The sequence below is a fragment of the Mirounga angustirostris genome, unplaced genomic scaffold, assembly GCF_029215605.1.
Source record: "Mirounga angustirostris isolate CCGP_5_RB_7025 unplaced genomic scaffold, mMirAng1.0.hap1 SCAF_10, whole genome shotgun sequence".
NCBI classification, from domain to species: Eukaryota; Metazoa; Chordata; class Mammalia; order Carnivora; family Phocidae; genus Mirounga; species Mirounga angustirostris.
Window position 1 is genome coordinate 112,338,660 of NW_026991718.1, and position 20,521 is coordinate 112,359,180.

A 20,521-nucleotide genomic window follows, 5' to 3' on the forward strand; every position below is an offset into this window, starting at 1 on the left:
CTTTCCCGGGGCCTTGTACCATTCTCTGCCCCATAGCATTGAGGTATTAATGGAGTATTTCTTTAGCCATGGCTGTATCAACAGTGGAGACAGGACAGGCCGGGGGCTGCTGCAGCCAAGCGGAGGGTCCCGAGTACCAGTGGAGGGGTGCGGGCTGTCCCAGGCTCCGCGTCCAGCACCATACTTGCGTGCCAGTAGGCGAAGGACCCAAGGGGGCCGGGCCTCGAGTGCTCCCTGCTGCGGGTCGAGTGGAGGTGCCTCCCCCTCCCAAGAGGTCAGCCCATTGCCGGGGGCCCAGACCGCTGAGAGCCCAGTGCCAACGCACTGGGGCAGACTTGAAACCGAACCCCACGGCCTTTGGACTGGAGCCACCTACCTGAGCCAGCAGCCAGAGGTCCCGGCGGACTTGGGTGCCAGTCTCTCTGCTGGGGCGGGGGACGGCGAGTGGAAGCCCGCGGCTCTGATGGGAGCAGCCGCGGCCCTGGAGGGCAGGCCGCCCAGCCCCTGCCGAAGGGGACATGTCTTCCTCTCGTGTCGGGGGCTGGCACGAAAGCCACTCACTTCAAAAGCAGCAAGTTGGAGGCGAGCCCACAGCCTTGCTGGCCCACAAAGGCTGCTGGGCAAATGCCAACCATCGGTCAATCAGGGGGAGACCACCAGCAAGAGAGGGCCTTTGTAAGGACAGGGAGAAAGGCAGCGGGAGACACTGCAGAAGGATGGGGGTGAGGGGGCGAGGGGCGCAGGGCAGGGGAAAGACGGACGATCAAGCCAGGCTGAGCCTCAGGCCCCTTCACTTCTTGGTTGCATTTGGCAAAAGCAACCCCCTTCTCCAGGGCCGCAACCGCAGGTCCCCTCGCGCCAGCACGACCCACTCCGTTTCTCTACAAGATGCGCCCACTTTTTATTCAGCTGTTTTCACACAATTTCCCCTCCACCTTGCGTATCATGTGGCATTTTCTGACTCCACTGCCCCAATTCTCCAACAGCTCCCGGCCCAACAATTCAACTCACTTCTGACATAACTACCTGGAAGTAGCATCAGACCGCACAGGTTAAAGGGCTCAGTTCCATGAGCCTGCCCCACCTCAGATGCCGGCCACAAATGGGGTGCCCAGGCTGCCCACATTTCTGCCCGGCCAACCACAAATTCAGGGGTTTCCACGACACCCCCTCAGGTTCAGTACTTGGCTAGAAGGGCTCACAGAACTCAGAACAACTTTACTCACGTTTACGGATTATAAAGGATACAACTCTGCGAACAGTAAAATGGAAGAGATGCATAGGGCAAGGCGTGGGGGAGGGAGGTGCGGTGCCCCCAAGCCTTCTCTGGGAGCATCACCCTCCCAGCACCTTGAGGTGTTCACCCAGAAGCTTTGTGAGATCTCTGAATCCAGTTTGTGTTGTGTAAGGATGGCTCCCCAGGATCCCCTCCCCTCCCCGGGGGTCAGTGGGAGGGGCTGGAAGTCCCACCCTCCAATCACTTGCTCTTTCTGCTGACCGGCCCATTCCCGGAACTTTCCAGTGGCCCTACCTTGTCACCGCATTAGCATAAACTCACCTGGAATCAAAAGGGAATCATTGTGAACAACAAAAGATCTCCCATCAGGAAATTCCCAGGCTGTTAGGGCAACTGGGGACAAAACTCAAGTATTTATCCTATCACTTCCTTCAGCGTTCTAATTACCAAAACTCTTCTCCACAGTCAACCATCAACTCGACAAAACGACCACCAATTTTGCCACTCAGAACAACCTGCTTGTTCGGTGCAACTCTCTGGTGTGTGAGCTCCCGGAGGCAGGGCGGTGTTCTGGCCAGCCCTGTGGACTCCAGGAGTGTCAGGCCAGGGGGCAGCAGCACGGGGGGCGGGGGGCACTGGCCTAGGGTGGCGGGACACGGTCCAAGAGCTGAGTGATGCCTGTCCGGCTTGGGCGCCCTCACACCCCCCCTCTGGGCCAGGGAAGCATCAAAACATGTCCCAGACAACACGGATTCTTGCCTCCAAGATGGCCCCATGCTCAAGGCACTGCTCTGGGCTCCCACTACCCAATGGCTGGCAGTGTTAAGAGGTGTGGAAAGAGCTTGGCAAGAACAGCTCTCAACAGCTCCTCTGGGGATGGAAATTACATGTGGAGATAAAGTTGCATTCACATCAGACTCTGATTAGGTTCCCAAACCAAATGTCCACCTTTAGAGCCTAAGGCATCCCCAGAAGTATGTGGAAAACAGGCAAGATCCCCCCCGACGAATGTCCCACGTCACTTGCGCTGCTTAACTGGGGCCAGTGCCCCCGGGCAGCACCTGGAGTGGGTAGGTCATACCTCTTGCAGGTGAAGTAGAAACAGGACTGCAGGTGTTCCCCAAGCTCTCCACGTAAGTCCAGGCCAACCAAGAGTCCCTAGACTCCAGCACAGTCCCAGGCCAGGAGTGGGACGTGGGGGAGCTCAAGGACAGAATGTCAGGAGACTGATTAGTAACCACATATGGCTGTTTATTTTATACAGGGTTCTGTACAAAATATTTACATATATTCTTTACAGAATAGTAAACCACCTGAAGGTAAAAGGATAATGCCTTCTTCTCATTGGCAGGGAGAATCCCGATGTCAGCAAAGCTACAAACCAAATGAACCCCCTCCTCAGGCTACAACAGAAGCCTGTCCACTTGCTTTCTGGGCTCCAAAGCCTGTGGCCCTGGGACCCTGATCCTGTGCCCCTCCGTCTCTCTTGCCCATCACTTCCTTCACTATTTACAGACAGGCCCTAGCGCTGCGGTGGGGAGCTGTGCATCTGTAAAGGCGGCAAGGGACAAGCTTGCCCGGGGAGAAGCCTGGGACTGGGTCCTGGAAGAATTTCCTTTGTCTTCATGCCTCCATCACTGTCTAGATTAATCCATCCCCATTACACTTACCCCAAGTGGGACTCCTGCTACAGAGAATGACCCATCGCTTGAACCTTTTGTTTTTAAAGTGCTTAGTGTCACTTCACGTGACTCGGCGTAGACACCCCTCACTGCCCTGGGCCTGCCGGCCGCCTGGCGTACTAAGTGCCCCCCACTCTGCGGTCTCGGTATGCTAAGGGACAGGACTTCTGGCACGTTCACTTTAAGAAAACAACTGCCAAGAGAACAGTGCCCGAGAGACAGGAAAATGAAAGTACATGGCTGCTTCATACTCTACACTTCAATTCTTTAAAGCAGCAAAAGGCACTTTTTTTTCAAGCCAGAGTTAATCTCAAACAAACTTGGTTTTGCTTACAGGAAAAGAAGTCCAGAAGGACTGAATGATCCGTCTTGTCCCCGAAGGCCTGGAGAGTCCTCCAGAAGCTTGGGGCGGGAGCTGGCTGTTCTCAGCTTCTCCCATACTCTTCAGGCTGGTGTGTCCCTTCTGGTTGCTGACAAGTCTCCAGTGACATTTCCAACCAGGAGGGAAAGACCAACAGCTGAGGAGATAAACTGAATCCCCCCAACGAAGCCAAGGTAGGAGTGAGTGGGTGCCTACTTGGGAGGAGAAGAGTGGTCTGAGGAGAAGAGGAAGGCAGGAGAGCGGGCCCGTGGGCGCTCTGGAAGTGTGGGGCTGAAAACACACAGCAGCTCTAGCTCAAGTGAGACGTTCAACAATCGAGGAGAAAGGAAACTTCAGGGTCTTAGAAGCTCATCTTGCTGATGAGGACTGTTCTTCCCGTGAAGGAACTATCATTTTTAGAGTGAGGGTACTTTACATGTTGGGTATATGTAATTCTAAAAAGAGTAATAAAATGTCCTTTAAAAGCAACATCATGTGGCTTGTGGGAGAGAACAGGGAGGAGAAAGAAAGAAGGCAGGCAAAACCAGTTTACATCTGGGCCCTACAACCTCACATTCCTTCCTGTTTGACTGGAAACGCCCAAGTGATTCCTAGGCTGAAAATAGGATTTACCTAGTAACCTAGTTCACGTCTGTCTGATTTCTGACCAGCTAACGGAGCTGCTCTCGAGGGGCCGATCTTGCGCCCGGCTAGCAGCCTCTGTCCCTCGCCTCGGTTCCAAGGTCTAACGCCCACGGCAGCAGCTCGTTCCTCCTCGGGCCAGTGGCAGCAGACGGAACGGGAGGCGCCGCGAGGAGGGCCCGTGGTGGCCCAGCTTACTTGCTACGGGGCAGCTAAGAAGGTCCCCGGTAACCAGGCTCGGAGGGTTCCCAGGGCCGTGGGCAGCTCAAGAAACCCCTGGCGCGAGAGGCAGCAGCGGGGAGCGCGGGGCGACGGCGGCGGGGAGGGAGAGGAGGCCCGCGGGCCGGCTCGGCCTCCGAGCGCAGCTCTCAGGGGCCAGTGGGCTCTGAGGTGAAGGCAAACCACGGGCAGGCAGGGCGGGGGCTGGCAGGACTAGAAAACCCTCGACAGAAACCCTTTTAATAAAGGAAATTCCACCCCCTCCCAACCCTTCCATGGAAGGGTGAGACCTCAACGTCATGGAGGAGGCAGCGCCCTCCCCGGCATTTAGGGGAACAGCTGCAGCTGGAACTTGGGGGCCCACTCCAGGGCACTTTTCACCACAGCCAGGGCGGCCGCTCCAAGTGCCACCGTCAGCCCCATCACCGCCAGCTTCATGAAGCGGTTGGTCCTTGGTTTGGTCAGGACGTCTTTCGTTCGCTCCTCAGGTCGCAGGAGTCCCCGGAACCGCTGTCGCAGCACCGCGTCAGGTCTCTGCTGGGCTGATGCCAGCTCAAAGTCTTTGAAGGTAGAGGCGGCCGTCCTGCGGGGCGGGGGGCGGGGGGAGACAGAAGAAGGAAATGCTATGAAAGAAGAGACAGAAAAACGGGACTACCACAGAGGCTGAGGGCAGAGCCATCCACTGCTCACAAGGCTCTTCTACATAAAGACCTGTGAAGACCACGGCAGGGATTCCGCTGGCCTGAGCTTAGATCTCTGGAAACATCCTCCGGCCCGGTGCCGGCAGGCACAATCCTCCACCACTTCTGCTCACCCACAGACACCCCCAGCTCAACCAGAGCCTCCACCTCACTCACTTCTCGGCCTGCTGCTGGGCAGATGCCTCCCGAGCAAGTTCAGATGGGGGAAACTGAACAAACAGGTCTCCGGCTCTGCTGATCAGGGTCTCATAGGGCAGGTCCTGAGGGATCTGGGACAACAGGTGGTGGACCGAGGCCATGTCACAGTCACAATCCAGGACTTCCTGCTCTCGATACAACACGATCTGTGGGGGAGCAAGGCCTTGCATCAGACACCCGGACAAGCAGGGCCTTCGCCGCCCTTCATTCTCCTTAGAGATGAATTTTTTTTTTTTTTCAAAGATTTATTTATTTGAGAGAGCGAGAATGAGAGAGAGAGAGTACATGAGAGGGGGGAGGGTTAGAGGGAGAAGCAGGCCCCTTGCTGAGCAGGAAGCCCGATGCGGGACTCGATCCCGGGACTCCAGGATCATGACCTGAGCCGAAGGCAGTGGCCCAACCAACTGAGCCACCCAGGCGCCCCTCCTTAGAGATGAATTTAAATTGGTAACAGACAGCAGACTCTTGTATCCATCTAGGAAGGAATAACGTATGTATGCTTTTCCCAGGGGGCTGGCCCTTCCTGCTACAGGCAGACTTCCACCCCAGGATGCGGAAGGCAGACCAACGAAATGAAGGAGGTTCTTTTAGGAGGAAGAAAAGGAAAGGGCTCACAGGGAGACTCCTGGAGCTCCCACACAGAAAAAAATGGTTCAGAGCAGTAGAAAGAACCATCTTGCTCCCCTTTCAAGAGCAGTGAAGGCACCTCCACGGAACAGGAACCCCATCAAGCCCTGCCAGTGTCCCCCCTGTCATCATACCGCACCCCGTCCCTCCCCAGCCTGGAGCTGGCAGTCTGTACTAGTTCCGGGGGATGTCAAGAGGAACACGGACAATTCGTTATGCACATGAGCATTTTAAAGGTTCAGAAGAATCACGCAGGAAACAGATCTCTTTAACTTAGTTTAACCAAGCACTTCCCAATCCTATTTTTACACAGAGCCTTTTCTTTCCCTGTAACACTCCCATTCACACTGCACAGAGCGGTGACCAGGGGCACCAGTCTGGGAAATGCTCTTCCCATCTTTCCATAATCACCAGGTCTCCCTTGAGGGAAAACGATTGAGCTGGGATGGGTGATGGGGAACCTAGCTGCTGGCTTGTGGTCTGTACCTACCACGGCTGCAAAGTAAATGGGCATCAGCGGGTGGCAGGCCAGGAAGAAGTCGTATAACCGCACGACGTGCCTGAAGTCAGACAGGACATGCCCAAACCAGGTGATGAGCCAGCTGAGGGCAAAGATGGTTCCCACCTCGGCACTAGGAGCAAGGAAATCCAGACGTTAGGTTCCCTGACGGGCTGTCCCTCTCTGCTCCATGGGACATCTTTGTCCTTGGTGCTTTTAAGAAGAATTTGGGAAATACACTGTCTGGAAAATTCAGCCCCCTAGGAATTCAGCATCTTCTCACCGAATACAAAGTCCTTAAAACATACCCACCATCATGACACTAATACTACGATGGGGTCCTGGTTACCCTATCTCGCCGGCTGCCGTCCTAACGGCTAACCGATGTCAGTAACAGGAAGAAGAAGTAGCTCTTTTCAAGGAACAATACCATGGTTTTCTTTCTGAAAAAGTCATACACACTTTTGGCAGACACAGGCGCATATTCTCAGGCTTAAAGACACAACTGTATTAATTGTTCAGTTGACGTGAGACGATCGAAACATCTTAAGACATGGACATTAAAAAAAAAGGGGGGGGTGAGGCGTTGGCCAAGGACTCATTTCCAATTACACAGAAGAGAAAAAAAATTATGTAAGATTTGCAAAGAAATATTTCTTCTCCTTGGAACCTGGAGAATAAAACCACCCACGGATGGCCCTGTCCTTCTCGACTCAGGATCCTACCGCAGCATGTCCTTTTCTTGAAGCAATAACCTAAGTCCACCTCGGCATACTCACCTCCCCAGCCCTCCCCACCAGATGTAACCTCCTCAAGGGCATGCGCTGTACATCTCTCGTATCCCACAAGAGCACAGTACCCAAGAAAGTGCTCCCAGGCCGTACAGAACTGAATTATCCAGCTTGCTGGCGAACAGAAAGGACAACCTGGAAGAACTTACCGCCAGTCAACATACGATGGTGGTGAGATTGAGCCGGATTGTGAGGAAGAGACCAGGGCCAGGAGAAAGTCAAAGGGGTGCGGGTGCGCGTGTGCAAGTGTGTACATAAATGGAGACGCACACATACCTCTGCATGAAGTCATGGAGCTCTGGATTCACCTGGTCAATGATGGGCATCAGATAGTTTAATATATGCTTGGTGTTGTCCATCGTTGGATCCATGAAATCCCTGGACGGAGACAATTCAATGAGCTCGGTCAGACCAAATGCTCAGATCAGGGCCGAGTGGGTAGAACAGGGTTCCCGCCACTGGAAACAGACTAGCAAACGGGACAAGGAGTGGTGCCCAGGGGAGCTTGAGGAGCGATCCCACATCCTCTTGTATTCCTCTGCGCTGGTACCTGAGGTGGTGGGTAGACAATTTTTCTACCAGCGACGGCGTCAGCTTCTCGCCTACCACCAGCAGAAACGTGACCACGATGTCGTGGTAGCCCTGGTAGTAGTGCAGCTGAGGGTTGCGCTCCAAGATGAGGAGGATGATGTCGATCAGCTCTTCCTGAAGCCCCTCTCTCTGTTTCTCCGGCATGCCTAGGGAGGGAAGACGAGGGGAGATGCCCCTGAACACACTGAGGAGACTGCTAACGAGGAGGGGCAAAGACAGTCAGCAAAAGATTTGCCAAGTGTTTAATAAAAAGAATGAGTTATGAACAGTTTGGCAACACGTATTAAAATCCCCACACCACTGACGCTACTCGGAGCAGTCAGCCTTACGGCGGGGGGAGCCCGCCGACCCCTTCTCAGCCCAGTGGCCACAGCTGACATGGCCGGACCCCCCGCGCCTCTCCTGCGGTGGCCGGGACGTGCCCCGGGGTCACTGCCGGGGAGCACCTACATGCTCGGCAACCCACACCGAGGGGAATTTTATAAAAATAATGGAGTCATAAAACACAAAGGAACTACTCCAGGGTCAAGGAGGCTGATGAGGTAGGATGACTGAATGGGAACTGCTTTGCGTTCGTATTGCTTTTTTCCTCTAAAGGATGTTACTGCCGTTGAAGGGTGAGACCTGAATAAAATCTCCACGCTAGCAGCACTAGTTTTCAGGGTGCTGCTGATTTACTGAGTGCCGTGTGATTACGTAAGAGCCTTGGTTTTCGGAACCACACCCTGAAATATTTAGGGGTAAAGGGACACCACGTCTGTATTGATTCTTAAATAATTCAGAAAAAAAAGCATATGTGTGTGTGTAGGAGAGAGACAAAGAATACTAAAGCAAATATAGTAAAACATTAACATATAATATAGGAAATCTGCGTAAAAGGCATCTGGGGAATTATCTGTCCTATTTTTGCAACTTTTTCTATAGGTATGAGAAATTATATAAAAATAAAAAATTTAAGAGTTGCATGTTCTCCTCTAAACCAAACGAAGTATCACAGGAATATATCTTGATCCAAGATATATCTGGAAACCCCTTCTCAAAAAGGCTTATTCTAAAAGACCCAATAAAAAGAAAATGAAGTAACTACTATGGTTAGGGAAAGTAATCAAAGTGGTGAGAGAACAAGACGAAACTCTGTTTGAATTTTCAGAGTAAGAGAGGTTAGCTGAGCTCAAAAGAACACGGATGTAAGCAGAATATGAAACCACACGGAAAGTGCAGCCCACACAAAGAACCTCACAGACCGACATTCCATAAACGGCAGAGGCAGAAAGGGGTCAGAGGAAAAGCAGGTTACCTAGGGGGAAACGAGGGCACCTGCCTGCGTGCTCTCATCCAAACCGGCAGGACAGGGAAAGGGGACTGGGCCATGGGCAGACGTTTTTATCAAAAGCAAGGGGGCAGGCTACCGGCTACACAGGAATCACGAGCAGGGGAGCAAGCAAGATTTAAGAGGCAAAATCCAAGCCAGAGCATGGTTTCAGAAGAGTGAGGCAACGGGTTTAGAGGCTCTTGTCCTCTTTAGCAATTCTCCTGTCTTTGTGGACCTAAACAAAGGCGAGGCTGCCAAAGGAAGAGAAATGGATCATAAACACGAGGTTTGTTGCCCAGCTTCCTTCACTGTGAACAGGGAGACAACAGTTGGTCATTCTTCTCATGCTTCCTGGAATGGGAAGCGATTTCCAAACAGACCCTTTAAAACATGCAGGGAATGGCCTCCTTCCCTTCCAGTCCAGGGACCCAAAGGAGGCATAGGTAAGATCCCTATTTATACATCTAATCAAATGAAGATATGAATACTTCTTCTTAGTGCCCCCTTGTAAACCTATCTGCTCTTTAAAGCCAGACGATGGCTCGAACGGTCCCTAGGAAGTCGCTCTGGTGGCCATGAAGCGGGGAAAGCCTCTAGGTTTTTCATTCAGCACCTCTAGGCCAAGAGAAATTACTCTGGGCTCAGGCTTTCACAGTGGGGGTGTGAACGTGACTGAGCGTACAAAGGGCCCCTGATGAGGCAGGGGCCCCTTCGAGGTCACGCCGTGGGCCGGGCTGGAAGCAGCAGGGCCGGGAACTCCCAGGTGGCGGGACCCGGAGAGCTTCTCACCAGGCGGGAACCGCCGCAAAGACCGCCTGACGTCCAGCAGCACTTGCTGGTAGTCCTTGCTTCCCTGCCGTAGGTTCTTCCCTGTGGGAGGAAAAGGAACATGTTACTGCAGGAATGTCTGGGAAGCCAGATCGGGGGCAAAAACGTTCTGGTATGACATCAGAGGCCCGGAGGACATCCTTCAGGTTTCTCCTGAAGAGGACATGACACAAGACACAACATTTGGAGAAGAATCCCCAGTTTAGTTCCAAACGTGCTGTTTCATTCGAGTCACTGTGACCGTAAGAGGAGGGACACGCAGTGTTCAGGGTGAGGCAGAAGGAGCAGCAGAGAAGTCAGGAAGCCAGGGACCTACTGGAAGCTGCTCCTGCATGTCACTGGGGGACTGCTCTGAATTTCAACGTGCACATCGGTAAAATGGGGTTATCTCCTTCCATACGTTACTACGCTGATCAAATAAGATCATGAATGTGGAAAGCACAGATCACTGGAAAACCCGGACATCTCTGCAGCCTCGGGAGCACTGAGCTGTTCAGGAAGGAGCATTAAGATAAACTCACACAAAGAAGAACCTAACCTCTCTTGACCCTGAAATTTAAAACCTAAGACACTGCAAATAGGAGCCTGTGTTCAGCTAAGTCCAACACAGTGTGAAAGTAAGGAGGCAGTCTCCAGCTGTTGTAAATGGAACAAGCACCCATCTCCCTCAACCCCAGCCAAGGCAATATAACAAGTGCGCATTTCCATCCCAACCCCAATCTGAAGCTACCAGAGGAGCACGTGTAACACTTCCCTACACACAGACTTCATCTTGTAAAGATCTGGGACGTCTGGAATCTGACAGAAGAGTATCATCTCAGGGTTTAGAGCGTGAATGTGGCGACGTCTTTTCCTTCCAACCGAAAGCTGACTGCTCCGAGGCAGCCGGTTTCAAAGATAGTAACAAGCGGCAACTTACCACCTACTCGACTGCACCTCGGCGCCGTGGGCTTTTTAGCAGCAGAGGCCGCGTGACCTGCCTCTAGCACCTGGCACAGGACAGGAGCACAACTAATACCTGCCACACGAGTGAAAGGATCTCGAGCACCTGGACTTTGGCCATACATAGCAGAAGAGCGATCGATGTTTGTTGAGTGAATGAATGACCAAGTGGATTCATTGTTCTGCAGTACTTTTTTGTATTTTGTACTATATTCCAAGGAACTGCTTTTACTTCATGGGGCTTGCAAATTAGTAAAGTAACAGCTTTTCTTTTCAAGATTTATGTATTTATTTTAGAGAGAAAGAGAGAGAACACGCAAGTGTACGCGTGTGGAGGAGGGGCAGAGAGTGAGGGAGAGAGAATCTCAAGCAGACTCTCCACTGAGCGCAGAGCCCCACGTGGGGCTCAATCCCACGACCGCGAGATCAAGACCCGAGCTGAAATCAAGAGTCGAACACCCAACCGACCGAGCCACCCAGGTGCCACAGTAACAGCTTTTCATACTGTTGCAGAACTTTAGAATTCAAAACGATCTTAGTATTTCCCAATAAAAAAGTTTTGTTTTGTTTTGCTTAAGGACCAGAGAGGTATTCTCTCTCCCCATGGCCTAGTGTTTCTCAAAATGAGTTCATCTGCACCAAATTGAGTTCATTTGCCTGTTAAAATACAGATTCCTGTAACCCACCTCTAAGTGAATATAGGAACTAGAATAATAAACTCCCCTACCTAGTCAATAAAAGCTACCTATCAATCTAATAAAAGCTCATTTCATTTTTTTTTTTAAAGATTTTATTTATTTATTTGAGAGAGAGAATGAGATAGAGAGAGCATGAGAGGGGGGAGGGTCACAGGGAGAAGCAGACTCCCTGCTGAGCAGGGAGCCCGATGCGGGACTCGATCCCGGGACTCCAGGATCATGACCTGAGCCGAAGGCAGTTGCTTAACCAACTGAGCCACCCAGGCGCCCTCATTTCATTTTTTGAAGAAAATTCTACTTATCAGTTTCAGAGGGTGCCCAAACATGTCCTAAAATGCTTTAGATTTGCTCATCTACTATTGGCTTAAAATGAGCATAAAAATCAAAGATCCTGGAATTCTTTCTTTTTTAAGATTTTATTTATTCATTTGAGAGAGAGTGAGAGAGAGCAAGAGAGCATAAGCAGGGGAAGTGGCAGAGGGAGAGGGAGAGGCAGACTCCCCACTGAGCAGGGAGCCCGAGGCGGGGCTTGATCTTAGGACCCCGAGACCACGATTTGAGCCGAAAGCAGACGCCCAACCAACTGAGCCACCCAGGCGCCACCTGGAATTCTTCTATCCTTGCGTCCTAGACAAATTTCCCTCACAACCACACCCCACCATTACCTGATATAGGAGGTGGGTCACTGGTGTTGACATTGAGGAGCTTGGGCCACACTTTCTGCCTGATCTCATCAGTCAGGAGCCCTCCTTCACTGATAGCCATACGTCTAAGGGCAGCCACATCGGTGGGGTCACTGTTCAGAGCCTGGTGTATCTCTGACACTTTCTTTTTCCTTTTTGCGTTAAAGTCTGCAAAACAAAGGGGGAAAAGGCATCAGGCACATATTCAGCATGTGCTCATTTTCTGTGCAGGGCTCAATCTCCTTATTTGGTTTGAGGTACAAGTAGGTATTTTTAATGTTGACCTACAGATAAGTCATTAGTGCATCATGTGCAAAACACTAAGGAGATATACCATATAAGTAACAAGCAAGGAATTACAATTATAATAAACACTCAGTGAATTCAGGCATATCTAACACTATTAAAGTTTTGGAATAGAACAGAATGCTTGTTCTTTCTTAATAACTAACTTCACAGAACATATATATGTCTTTATATAATAATTTTTTCCTGTTGTTTATATACATGTCACCAAAATTTAATACTTTTAAAATAAGACCACATGAGAAAAAATTCTCCAGTTACATGCTAATACAGCTGGTAACATATCAGAATTACAGAGATATTTTTTCTTTCTTTTTTTTTTTTAAAGTAGGCTCCATGCCCAATGTGGGGCCTGGACTCATGACCTAGAGATCAAGAGTTGCATGCTCTATCAACTGAGCCAGCAAGGCACCCCTACATAGAGATATTTTCAAAAGTAGAATATCAAAGGGTGTACTTGGGTCCCCAGTGTGGCTGGTGGTAAGAGAGGCATGATCGTGCACACAGAGCAACTGTTTCTTGACCACCATGTTAATCGTGTGTGAGCAGAAAGTAATGTTTTAAGCATCTTACATCCTTATGTGATAGTTTGTGATTTATACACTGGCATTTTACTGTGTTTAAATTCCTTTTTAGAAAATTGGCTGACAGTCTGTGGTTGATGTGTATCTTATTGTAATTTTTCTATCGAAAATAATGCGGTAATATGCTTTCACAGTTCAATGCAGAATATCTAACTTTAGGAACAGCAAACACAATAAAAGTTAAACAAGGCAATACCAAAGAGATGTTACAAAACAGTGTAGTATAATTGCCCCCCAAAAATGGATGTGCAGACACCAAGAGCTCAAAGAGGCCGTGGTAGGTCAGGCTAACTTGAGAAGGCCTTACTGAAGAGTGCAATTTCTAAAGGAAGAGGGGATTTCAAGAGGCAAGGGGTGGGGCAGAGAGCAAAAGAAAGGCTTGGATCCAAGAAACACAAGGCCCTTTCATCTAACAGTAAACAGACTCATTTAAGAAATAGTTATGTAGCATATACAAGGTGCAAGACCCTACAGGTAAATGGAAGGTAACACTGGAAGGAAGGGTAAGCTTTAGAAGGGTCCCTAAGCAGCCTTCCTCAATAACACCCTATTTTGAGACAACAGTCTACAAATTGTTTCCGTGACAAAGATGCACATTATTAACACCACGGAAGTTGGTCCTAATGATCCTGGTTACCTGTGACAACTGTGACATACAAACCATACAAACAGAGGCATCACTGGCTTGGAGTCACATGCACCTGGAGGTGCAGACAGGAATACAACACAGGGGACTCTTCACCCAGGTAAACCTGTTCTCCTGGTTAGACTGTTATTTTCCCTGGTAACCTAGTAGGGTGACCATCTGTTCCAGTTTGTCGGAGAGATTCCTGGTTTACGTCTATAGTCCCGGCATAATTACTCATAGTAAACCCCTCCTGCTACCTGCACTCTCAGAAATGTCCCACCTTGGATGCTAAATTAAATGGTAACTCTACCTAGAGATCATGAAAAATCAGGTCTCAATTCCCTCTGCTAGCATAGCACCTAACTAGTCTAACGTTTGTTTATAATGTGCTTAAAGTTCTTAAAGATTGATTGATTGATTGATTCAGAGCATGTGCATGGGCGGGGGGTCGGGGGGGAGAAAGAGAATCTCAAGCAGACTCCCCACTGAGCGTGGAGCCCGACCTGAGCCAAAATCAAGAGTCCACTGCTTAACTAAATGAGCCACCCAGGTGCTCCAAGATGCGTCAAGCTCTTGGCTTGAGTGTGTCCTTCCTTCCTTCCTTCCACCCACCCGCTCATTAGTCTATCCATTCATTTATCAATCCATCATTGAATGAGCTGCTACTCGTAGTAAGTACTACACTGGGGACAGAAAGATGAATATGACACCTCAGCCTTTGAGAGAGTCACATTAGCGAGGGACACATTATTATATAACAGAATCATGAAAAATCATGAAAATCCAGAGGGAAGAATGACTACTTCTGGGGCAATCAAGAAAGGCTTCAATGAAAATATATTCTGCCACCTTTTTTTAGTTAAAAAAAATTTTTTTAAGGTTTCATTTATTTGAGAGAGAGAGAGGCAGAGGGGGAGGGAGAGGGAGAAGCAGGCTCCCTGCTGAGCAGGGAGTCTGACGCGGGGCTCCGTCCCAGGACCCTGGGATCATGACCTGATCTGAAGGCAGACGCTTAACCGACTGCGCTACCCAGGCGCCCCTATTCTGCCCCTATTCTTCTTAAAGCAAACTTCCACATGGAAGACTGTTGAAGGAAGCATTCCAGGCAGAGGAAAGAGTGTGTGGAAAGCCTTGTCACATGAAAGAAATAACGCGTCCAGAAAACAGAAAAATTCTGTGAGGCTGAAGTGTTAGGGAAAGAGAGAAAACAGAACCTGGATGGATGCAGGAACTGTGGGCAGTAAGAATTTTGGTTTTATCCTGCACTCAAGAAGAAGACAAGGTGGGGCTCCTGGCTGGCTCAATCAGTGGAACCTGTGATTCCTGACCTCGGGGTTGTGGGTTCGAGCCCCACACTGGGTGTAGAGATGACTTAAAAATAAAATATTTTAAAAAAAGAAAAAGAGGAAGTCAAGGAAGGAATTTTATTTATTTATTTTATTTTTTTTAAGATTTTATTTATTTATTTGAGAGAGAGAGAATGAGAGACAGAGAGCATGAGAGGGAGGAGGGTCAGAGGGAGAAGCAGACTCCCTGCTGAGCAGGGAGCCCGATGCGGGACTCGATCCTGGGACTCCAGGATCATGACCTGAGCCGAAGGCAGTCGCTTAACCAACTGAGCCACCCAGGCGCCCCAAGGAAGGAATTTTAAGCTCGATCACGGGCTCCTGGGTGGCTCAGTCAGTTAAGCATCTGCCTTTGGCTCAGGTCATGATCCTGGAGTCCTGGGACCGACCCCCATGTTGGGCTCCCTGCTCAACGGGGAGTCTGCTTATCCCTCTCCCTCTGCCCCTCACCCCACTCATGTGCACGCTCTCCCGCTTTCTCTCTCTCAAATAAATAAAATTAAAAAAAAAATAAACTTTGGATCAAAGGCCCATCCTTTGGAAGAGAAGGCTGTATGTGTTCAGAGAGGGACTGCAGACATGTAGAAGAAAACACTTTTTATGTAACAACATAGGCTGAGACAAAATATGGCAGGAACTGGATTAATTTCCAGCAAAGAAAGAAAAAGCAAAGTATTTTATTTATATATTTTTTTATTCTTAAATTTTGGGGTGTCTAGGTGGCTTAGTTGGTTAAGCGTCTACCTTCGGCTCAGGTCATGATCCCAGGGTCCTGGGATCGAGCCCCGCATTGGACTCTCTGCTCAGTGCGGAGCCTGCTTCTCCCTCTCCCTCTGCTGCTCCCCCTGCTTGTGCTCTCTGTCAAATAAATAAATAAAAATTTTAAAAATAAATAAATAAATAAATTCAGAGTGTCCTTGTACTTTCTACACATCAAAAATTAAGAACACTTAGAATGATAATACTGAATATTGCTTGAGGTAAGCTGACATTTAGAAATCTTATTAACCTACTTGCTAAGAGTGTGGAAATATTTCCTCGAATTGTTTAGACATATATCCACCCCACCCCTCTTCCCAAGTAAGCTATTCGGCAATCTGGGGGAAAGGAAAACTGTTGCTAGTATCTTGCGGGAAATAACACTGTTTGCAATCAGCTGGATTTCCATTATGCTTTGGCAGATAATCTGCCAGAATTTTAACTAATTCTGAACTCAAACCACAGCTCCCATACTTATTTCTCCTAACACTATGCTCCTATTCTGTTTTTAATCGTGCATTTCAAAATTTACTACTATCTTCTCGTTTTTGGCACTTTGTGGGAACTCAACAAATATGTGCAGAGTAAGAGAAATAATTTAGCTTAGCCACTGTTCCTGGAAAAAGTGGCCTACAGTAAATGACATTATTTTCCCCCACACTACTGTTAGGGACAGGCTCACTGCAAAACTCTAAATAGATGTGTAGACTCTGTGGCCTCTTTCTAAAGCTACTGGTACTTCCCAAAGCAGGATACTGCTCAAATGTGGACTTGAGCTGCTGTCTGTTTAGGCTCCGCTATCAACCCCACGATCTGGTGACTGAATGGTACTGGCAGATGAGGAAGGCACGCCTATGTGTGCCATTCCCCGCTTCAACAAAAATTTATTGCCCCTAATATATAGGCTCTCACTGTGATGGAAAAAAGGAGGAGAAAACAGAAAACTCCAGTGCACCAGAGATGTACAAATTATAGAGTGGTAAGGACAACAGTAGGCCTATACAACAAGGAAGAAAAGGTTAGCAGAGTCCCAGCTGAACAACTAGTTTCATCTCAGAAAGAGAAAAATCATAGACCTATTCTTGGGATGCTCAGGAAAACAGTAAAATTAACGTCCACTCAGCCTAAATCAAAACAATGGAAGACCCAGCCAGAGGGGAGACAGATTCCCCCAAACAGACACTTCCTGTCCCATCCCTTGAACTTCTAATGCTGACACTGGAAATTAACTTAAAATTTTATGTTTAAACTTCATACCTGTACCAGATAAAGACAGTGGGAGAGGAAAACCTTACCACACTCAAGTAAGGTTCCTACTAAAAACAAAATAAAACAAAGTAACCTCTGTTTCTGGAAGTCCGAATTAGTTTCAACAAACAGTATCCAAATTAGCAGAGATCCATTAACTACCTGAAACATGAAGACAAGCATGTATTAAGAAAAACTGCTTGGGGCGCCTGGGTGGCTCAGTCAGTTAAGCATCCGACTCTTGGTATCAGTTCAGGTCTTGATCTCAGGGTGGTGAGTTCGAGGCCCCTGTTGGGCTCCGTGGAGCCTACTTAAAACAAAACAAAACAAAACAACTGCTTTACCCCAACAATAAAGAAAAATATTCTCGAGAGTAAACCAATCTGATAATAAAGTCTACAAAGGAGGGATTCCAGTATTAGTAACTTTGCCAACAATTCTCCAATATGATTAAAAGCAGAACAAAAACTCTCATCTCTAAATTCCTTCCAGAGAAGCAAAACCAAGGAAACTGGGTTAAAGTCTCCCAACCTAGGCACAGCCACACTACAACAGGTCACAAAACCATACTGCTTGGGGCACTATGCCGTGAGGACAGATGTCATACAAACACACTAGCAAAGGGTTATAAGGCCGAAGTGCCCAAAGAAGTAATATGAGGAGCGAACAGGAGGAAAGGAAGATAACAGAAAATCAGCGCAGAGAAACAAGATGTGGACACCAGGTGCTTCACCAAAAATGTGGGTTGCATATGTGGCTGGCTCTATTATGGGCAGCACCCATCAGGGGACGGACAAATGGGAAAGCTACCTTAATCTGAGGGGGAAAGGATTATTTTCCTTGGTACAGAGTAAACATTAATAATTCTAAGTGCCATGTTTTAATTGTATGTAGAACATTCAAAAACACTGCACAATGAAACGATGATTTCATAGAAATTACTGCTTAGTATGCAACTATAAAAATTTGGGAGAATCGCTTTCTACTACACAGTTAAGTAACGTTAAATTAGGTGGCACAGGATCGAGACAAAAAGTAGATTAGTGGTTGCCAGGAGCTGCGGAGACTGGAGAATGGGGAGTAATGGGGAGTGATGGGGGGTTTCCTTTTGGAATTAGAAATGTTCTGGAATCAGACAGTGGCTATGATTGCACAACACTGTAAATGTGCTAAGAACCAGTGAACTGTACATTTTAAAAGGCTGGATTTTTACGGCAATTAAAAGAAAGAAGTGGAGCACGTACACCGCGTCAATTAAGCCGGCGAGAGATGAAGTTTGGGAAACGGGCCTTACAACTAGGGAGGAGGCACCAGGAGTGTGCGGACGTGGCCAGACAGCCTCGGGCCGAGGGTGGAGGCTCGGCCTCAGTTCTCCGGGAGACCCAGTTCTCCCCAGACGTGACGAAGCCGGACCAGATCCCCCGCCAGCCCTTTGCACCGGGGACGCGAGTCCGCCAGCAGAGTTCCTCTGGTCTCAGCATTCGCTGACTCCCCAACTCCAGGATCGCTTCCCTTTCAGACGTGACCGGGCCCACCACCCTTCTCCTCTCCCGCCGTCCCGACCTCAGCCCGCGGCGCTGGGCACACCCCGCGCGGTCCCTCGGGGGCCCCCCAGCCCGCGGCCCCCCCACCCGCCGGACGCCGCCTGCGCCCGGGGCCGCTCTTCCGACAGCTGTCCTCTGCCTACCCCCCGCAGAGCCGCCCCTGCCCCTCGGGCCGTCCCCGAAGGTCGTTCCTCGGCGCCCCCGCCGGCTTCCGTACCTGTCTTCTCCGCGCCACCGTCCCAGCGGCTGGAGGTGGGGCCGTCGCCCTGCGCACTCCGGAGGGCCATGTCCCGGGGGCCCGGGCCCGGGCCCGAGCCCCGGCTGGTGGCACAGCTGAAAGAAGACGCGGCTATGGCCGCGGGACCCACAGCCGGCTCTGCCGGACAGGGTAGAATCGGTCGGCCCGCGGCGCGCAGGCGCGCAGGCGTCCCGCGCGGGCCCCCGCCCCCGCGCCGGCACGTGACCGGCCGCTAGGCCAGGCGGAAGGCGGTCGCGGGGACACACGCGCAGGCGCTCTAAGAGGCCAGAGGAGGAGCGCGGGCAGCGCGCCAGGGAGCTCTGTGTGAACTATAGAGCCTGGCGGGCACGCTTGAGTTAAGTGTGTTCAGGACCAGATTTTGACATTTCTTTTGCTTTTCTTATCTGTAAAATGATACTGATGATGATAAAAGTACTGAACTCACGGAATTATTGGGAAAGTGCCTAGAACATTTAGAAGCATATAGTAACTGCTCCACAATTAGGAACTATTATTTTTGTTTACCAAGAGTTTTACCACCATCTCAACTCCTCACACGAGCTCCTGTCGTCATACTTGGCGACTTCAGGGTTCAGTAGAACCATTGCATACAGCTCCGCAGGTTGTGCACTGCTCAAGGCCAGAAAATGCCTTTCACATAGACCGTTATGTGAGCCGTACCCCTTCGAGTGGTACAAAACTGGCCACTCACCCAAAATGAGCACCTATCTTATCAGGTCTTTGAACGTAGAAAAGCCTAGAAGCTGAGATTCATAATGGAGTGTGGGGCACAGGGACACAGCTCCATTCTTGCCTGCGGTACTGATGAGACAGTGACCTGCTCTCCTCCCCATCACAACTCTAGGTCCTTGCAAGGTTTGGGCCAACTCTCACCCTCTGTAAAACAAGGGAGCGGCTAGCTCTCCAGGAAAAGGGAGAGGGAAAAGCTACTGTGAAATGCTCAGCAACTGGAACAAGCTGTCCCAGTGGAGATAACAAGTTCTTGTCCTAGGTTGGTACCCCATCTCTGAACAGCATATTGTCTAATTACAGTTCATCACCATGAAGCTCTAAGGACAGCATGACCAGGAATGCCAGTCATTTCGCCTCATAATTCTCCATGCACTCTCTCTTTTAAAGGAGTACTAGGTGGCAGATGGGAATTTTAAGAAAGCCTTCCCAGGCCAACAGAAACTAGCCTATCATTCGAACGTTGTGATGGACAATACCCATTGCCCTGTGGCCCGGGCTTGGAACCTATAGGTGAGCTAGGGCCTGCTAGGCTGGCTTGCCAGGGGGCCCAGGACACCAGGAAGTATGAATATCTTGAAGACCCCGAATCACAAAATAGAGATTATTTAACCCTTTTGTTTGTTCAACTATTCATGGTCCATACCCAGAGCAGGCCAGTGCTGGAACCCAACATAATGATCCTCTCCAGGACAGCTCAGGTTGGTAGGGGAGATGGATTCAACTTACAAGAGGTGACAAATTCTAGGAAAGGGGGAAGAAGAAGGGGGGGCATCAACCACACACAGAGAAGCAGGAGAGGGTGATGAAGAAAAAAGTCCTGGGGTAGTGATTTATTTTTAAAATTTTTTTCTGGGGTAGTGATTTCTAAGTTAATAGAAATGATGGGTAGCAGCATTAAGTCAGTTGATGTAGGGAAGAGCCTTCTAGGCTAAGGAAACAGCACAGGCACTGTTGTGAAACTAAAAAAGCAAACCGTAGTCTAGAAATGAAGTGATTTAGTGTTCTTACAGCACAGACAGTAATGAAAAAGTGGGACTTTGACAGTAGTGAGGGCAGAGAAGTGTGCGTGGGGCAGGTCAGGTAGGACCTCTTAAAGCATACTCG

General features: G+C 49.6%; 1 protein-coding gene across 3 annotated transcripts; it reads right to left on the minus strand.

Moving 5' to 3' along the window:
• Positions 1 to 3,223: 3,223 nt before the first annotated feature.
• Positions 3,224 to 18,857, minus strand: TBC1D20 (TBC1 domain family member 20). Of its 3 annotated transcripts, XM_054510044.2 has the most exons (9): positions 18,644 to 18,844; positions 17,045 to 17,189; positions 11,994 to 12,179; positions 9,650 to 9,730; positions 7,508 to 7,694; positions 7,234 to 7,335; positions 6,158 to 6,299; positions 4,999 to 5,186; positions 3,224 to 4,724 (listed from the first exon to the last, which is right to left on the minus strand). In XM_054510044.2, exons 3-9 carry the CDS (start codon positions 12,091 to 12,093, stop codon positions 4,469 to 4,471), a joined length of 1,056 nt encoding a protein of 351 aa, XP_054366019.1. In that variant the 5' UTR covers positions 12,094 to 12,179; positions 17,045 to 17,189; positions 18,644 to 18,844; the 3' UTR covers positions 3,224 to 4,468. The 3 variants fall into 3 exon arrangements, with proteins under 3 accessions (XP_054366019.1, XP_045741544.1, XP_064429065.1); XM_045885588.3 differs by lacking the exon at positions 17,045 to 17,189 and having other exon boundaries at positions 18,644 to 18,854; XM_064572995.1 differs by lacking the exons at positions 11,994 to 12,179; positions 17,045 to 17,189 and having other exon boundaries at positions 18,644 to 18,857.
• Positions 18,858 to 20,521: the final 1,664 nt, after the last annotated feature.

Bases quoted from the DNA above. Each gene is read 5' to 3' on its own strand.
- TBC1D20 (XM_045885588.3), bottom strand. From the start codon at position 18,713: ATGGCCCTCCGGAGTGCGCAGGGCGACGGCCCCACCTCCAGCCGCTGG. The intron at 6,300-7,233 runs GTATGTGTGCGT...CCTTGCTCCTAG, and splicing joins CTCCATGACTTCATGCAGAG to TGCCGAGGTGGGAACCATCT. The intron at 5,187-6,157 runs GTAGGTACAGAC...GCTCCCCCACAG, and splicing joins CCATTTACTTTGCAGCCGTG to ATCGTGTTGTATCGAGAGCA.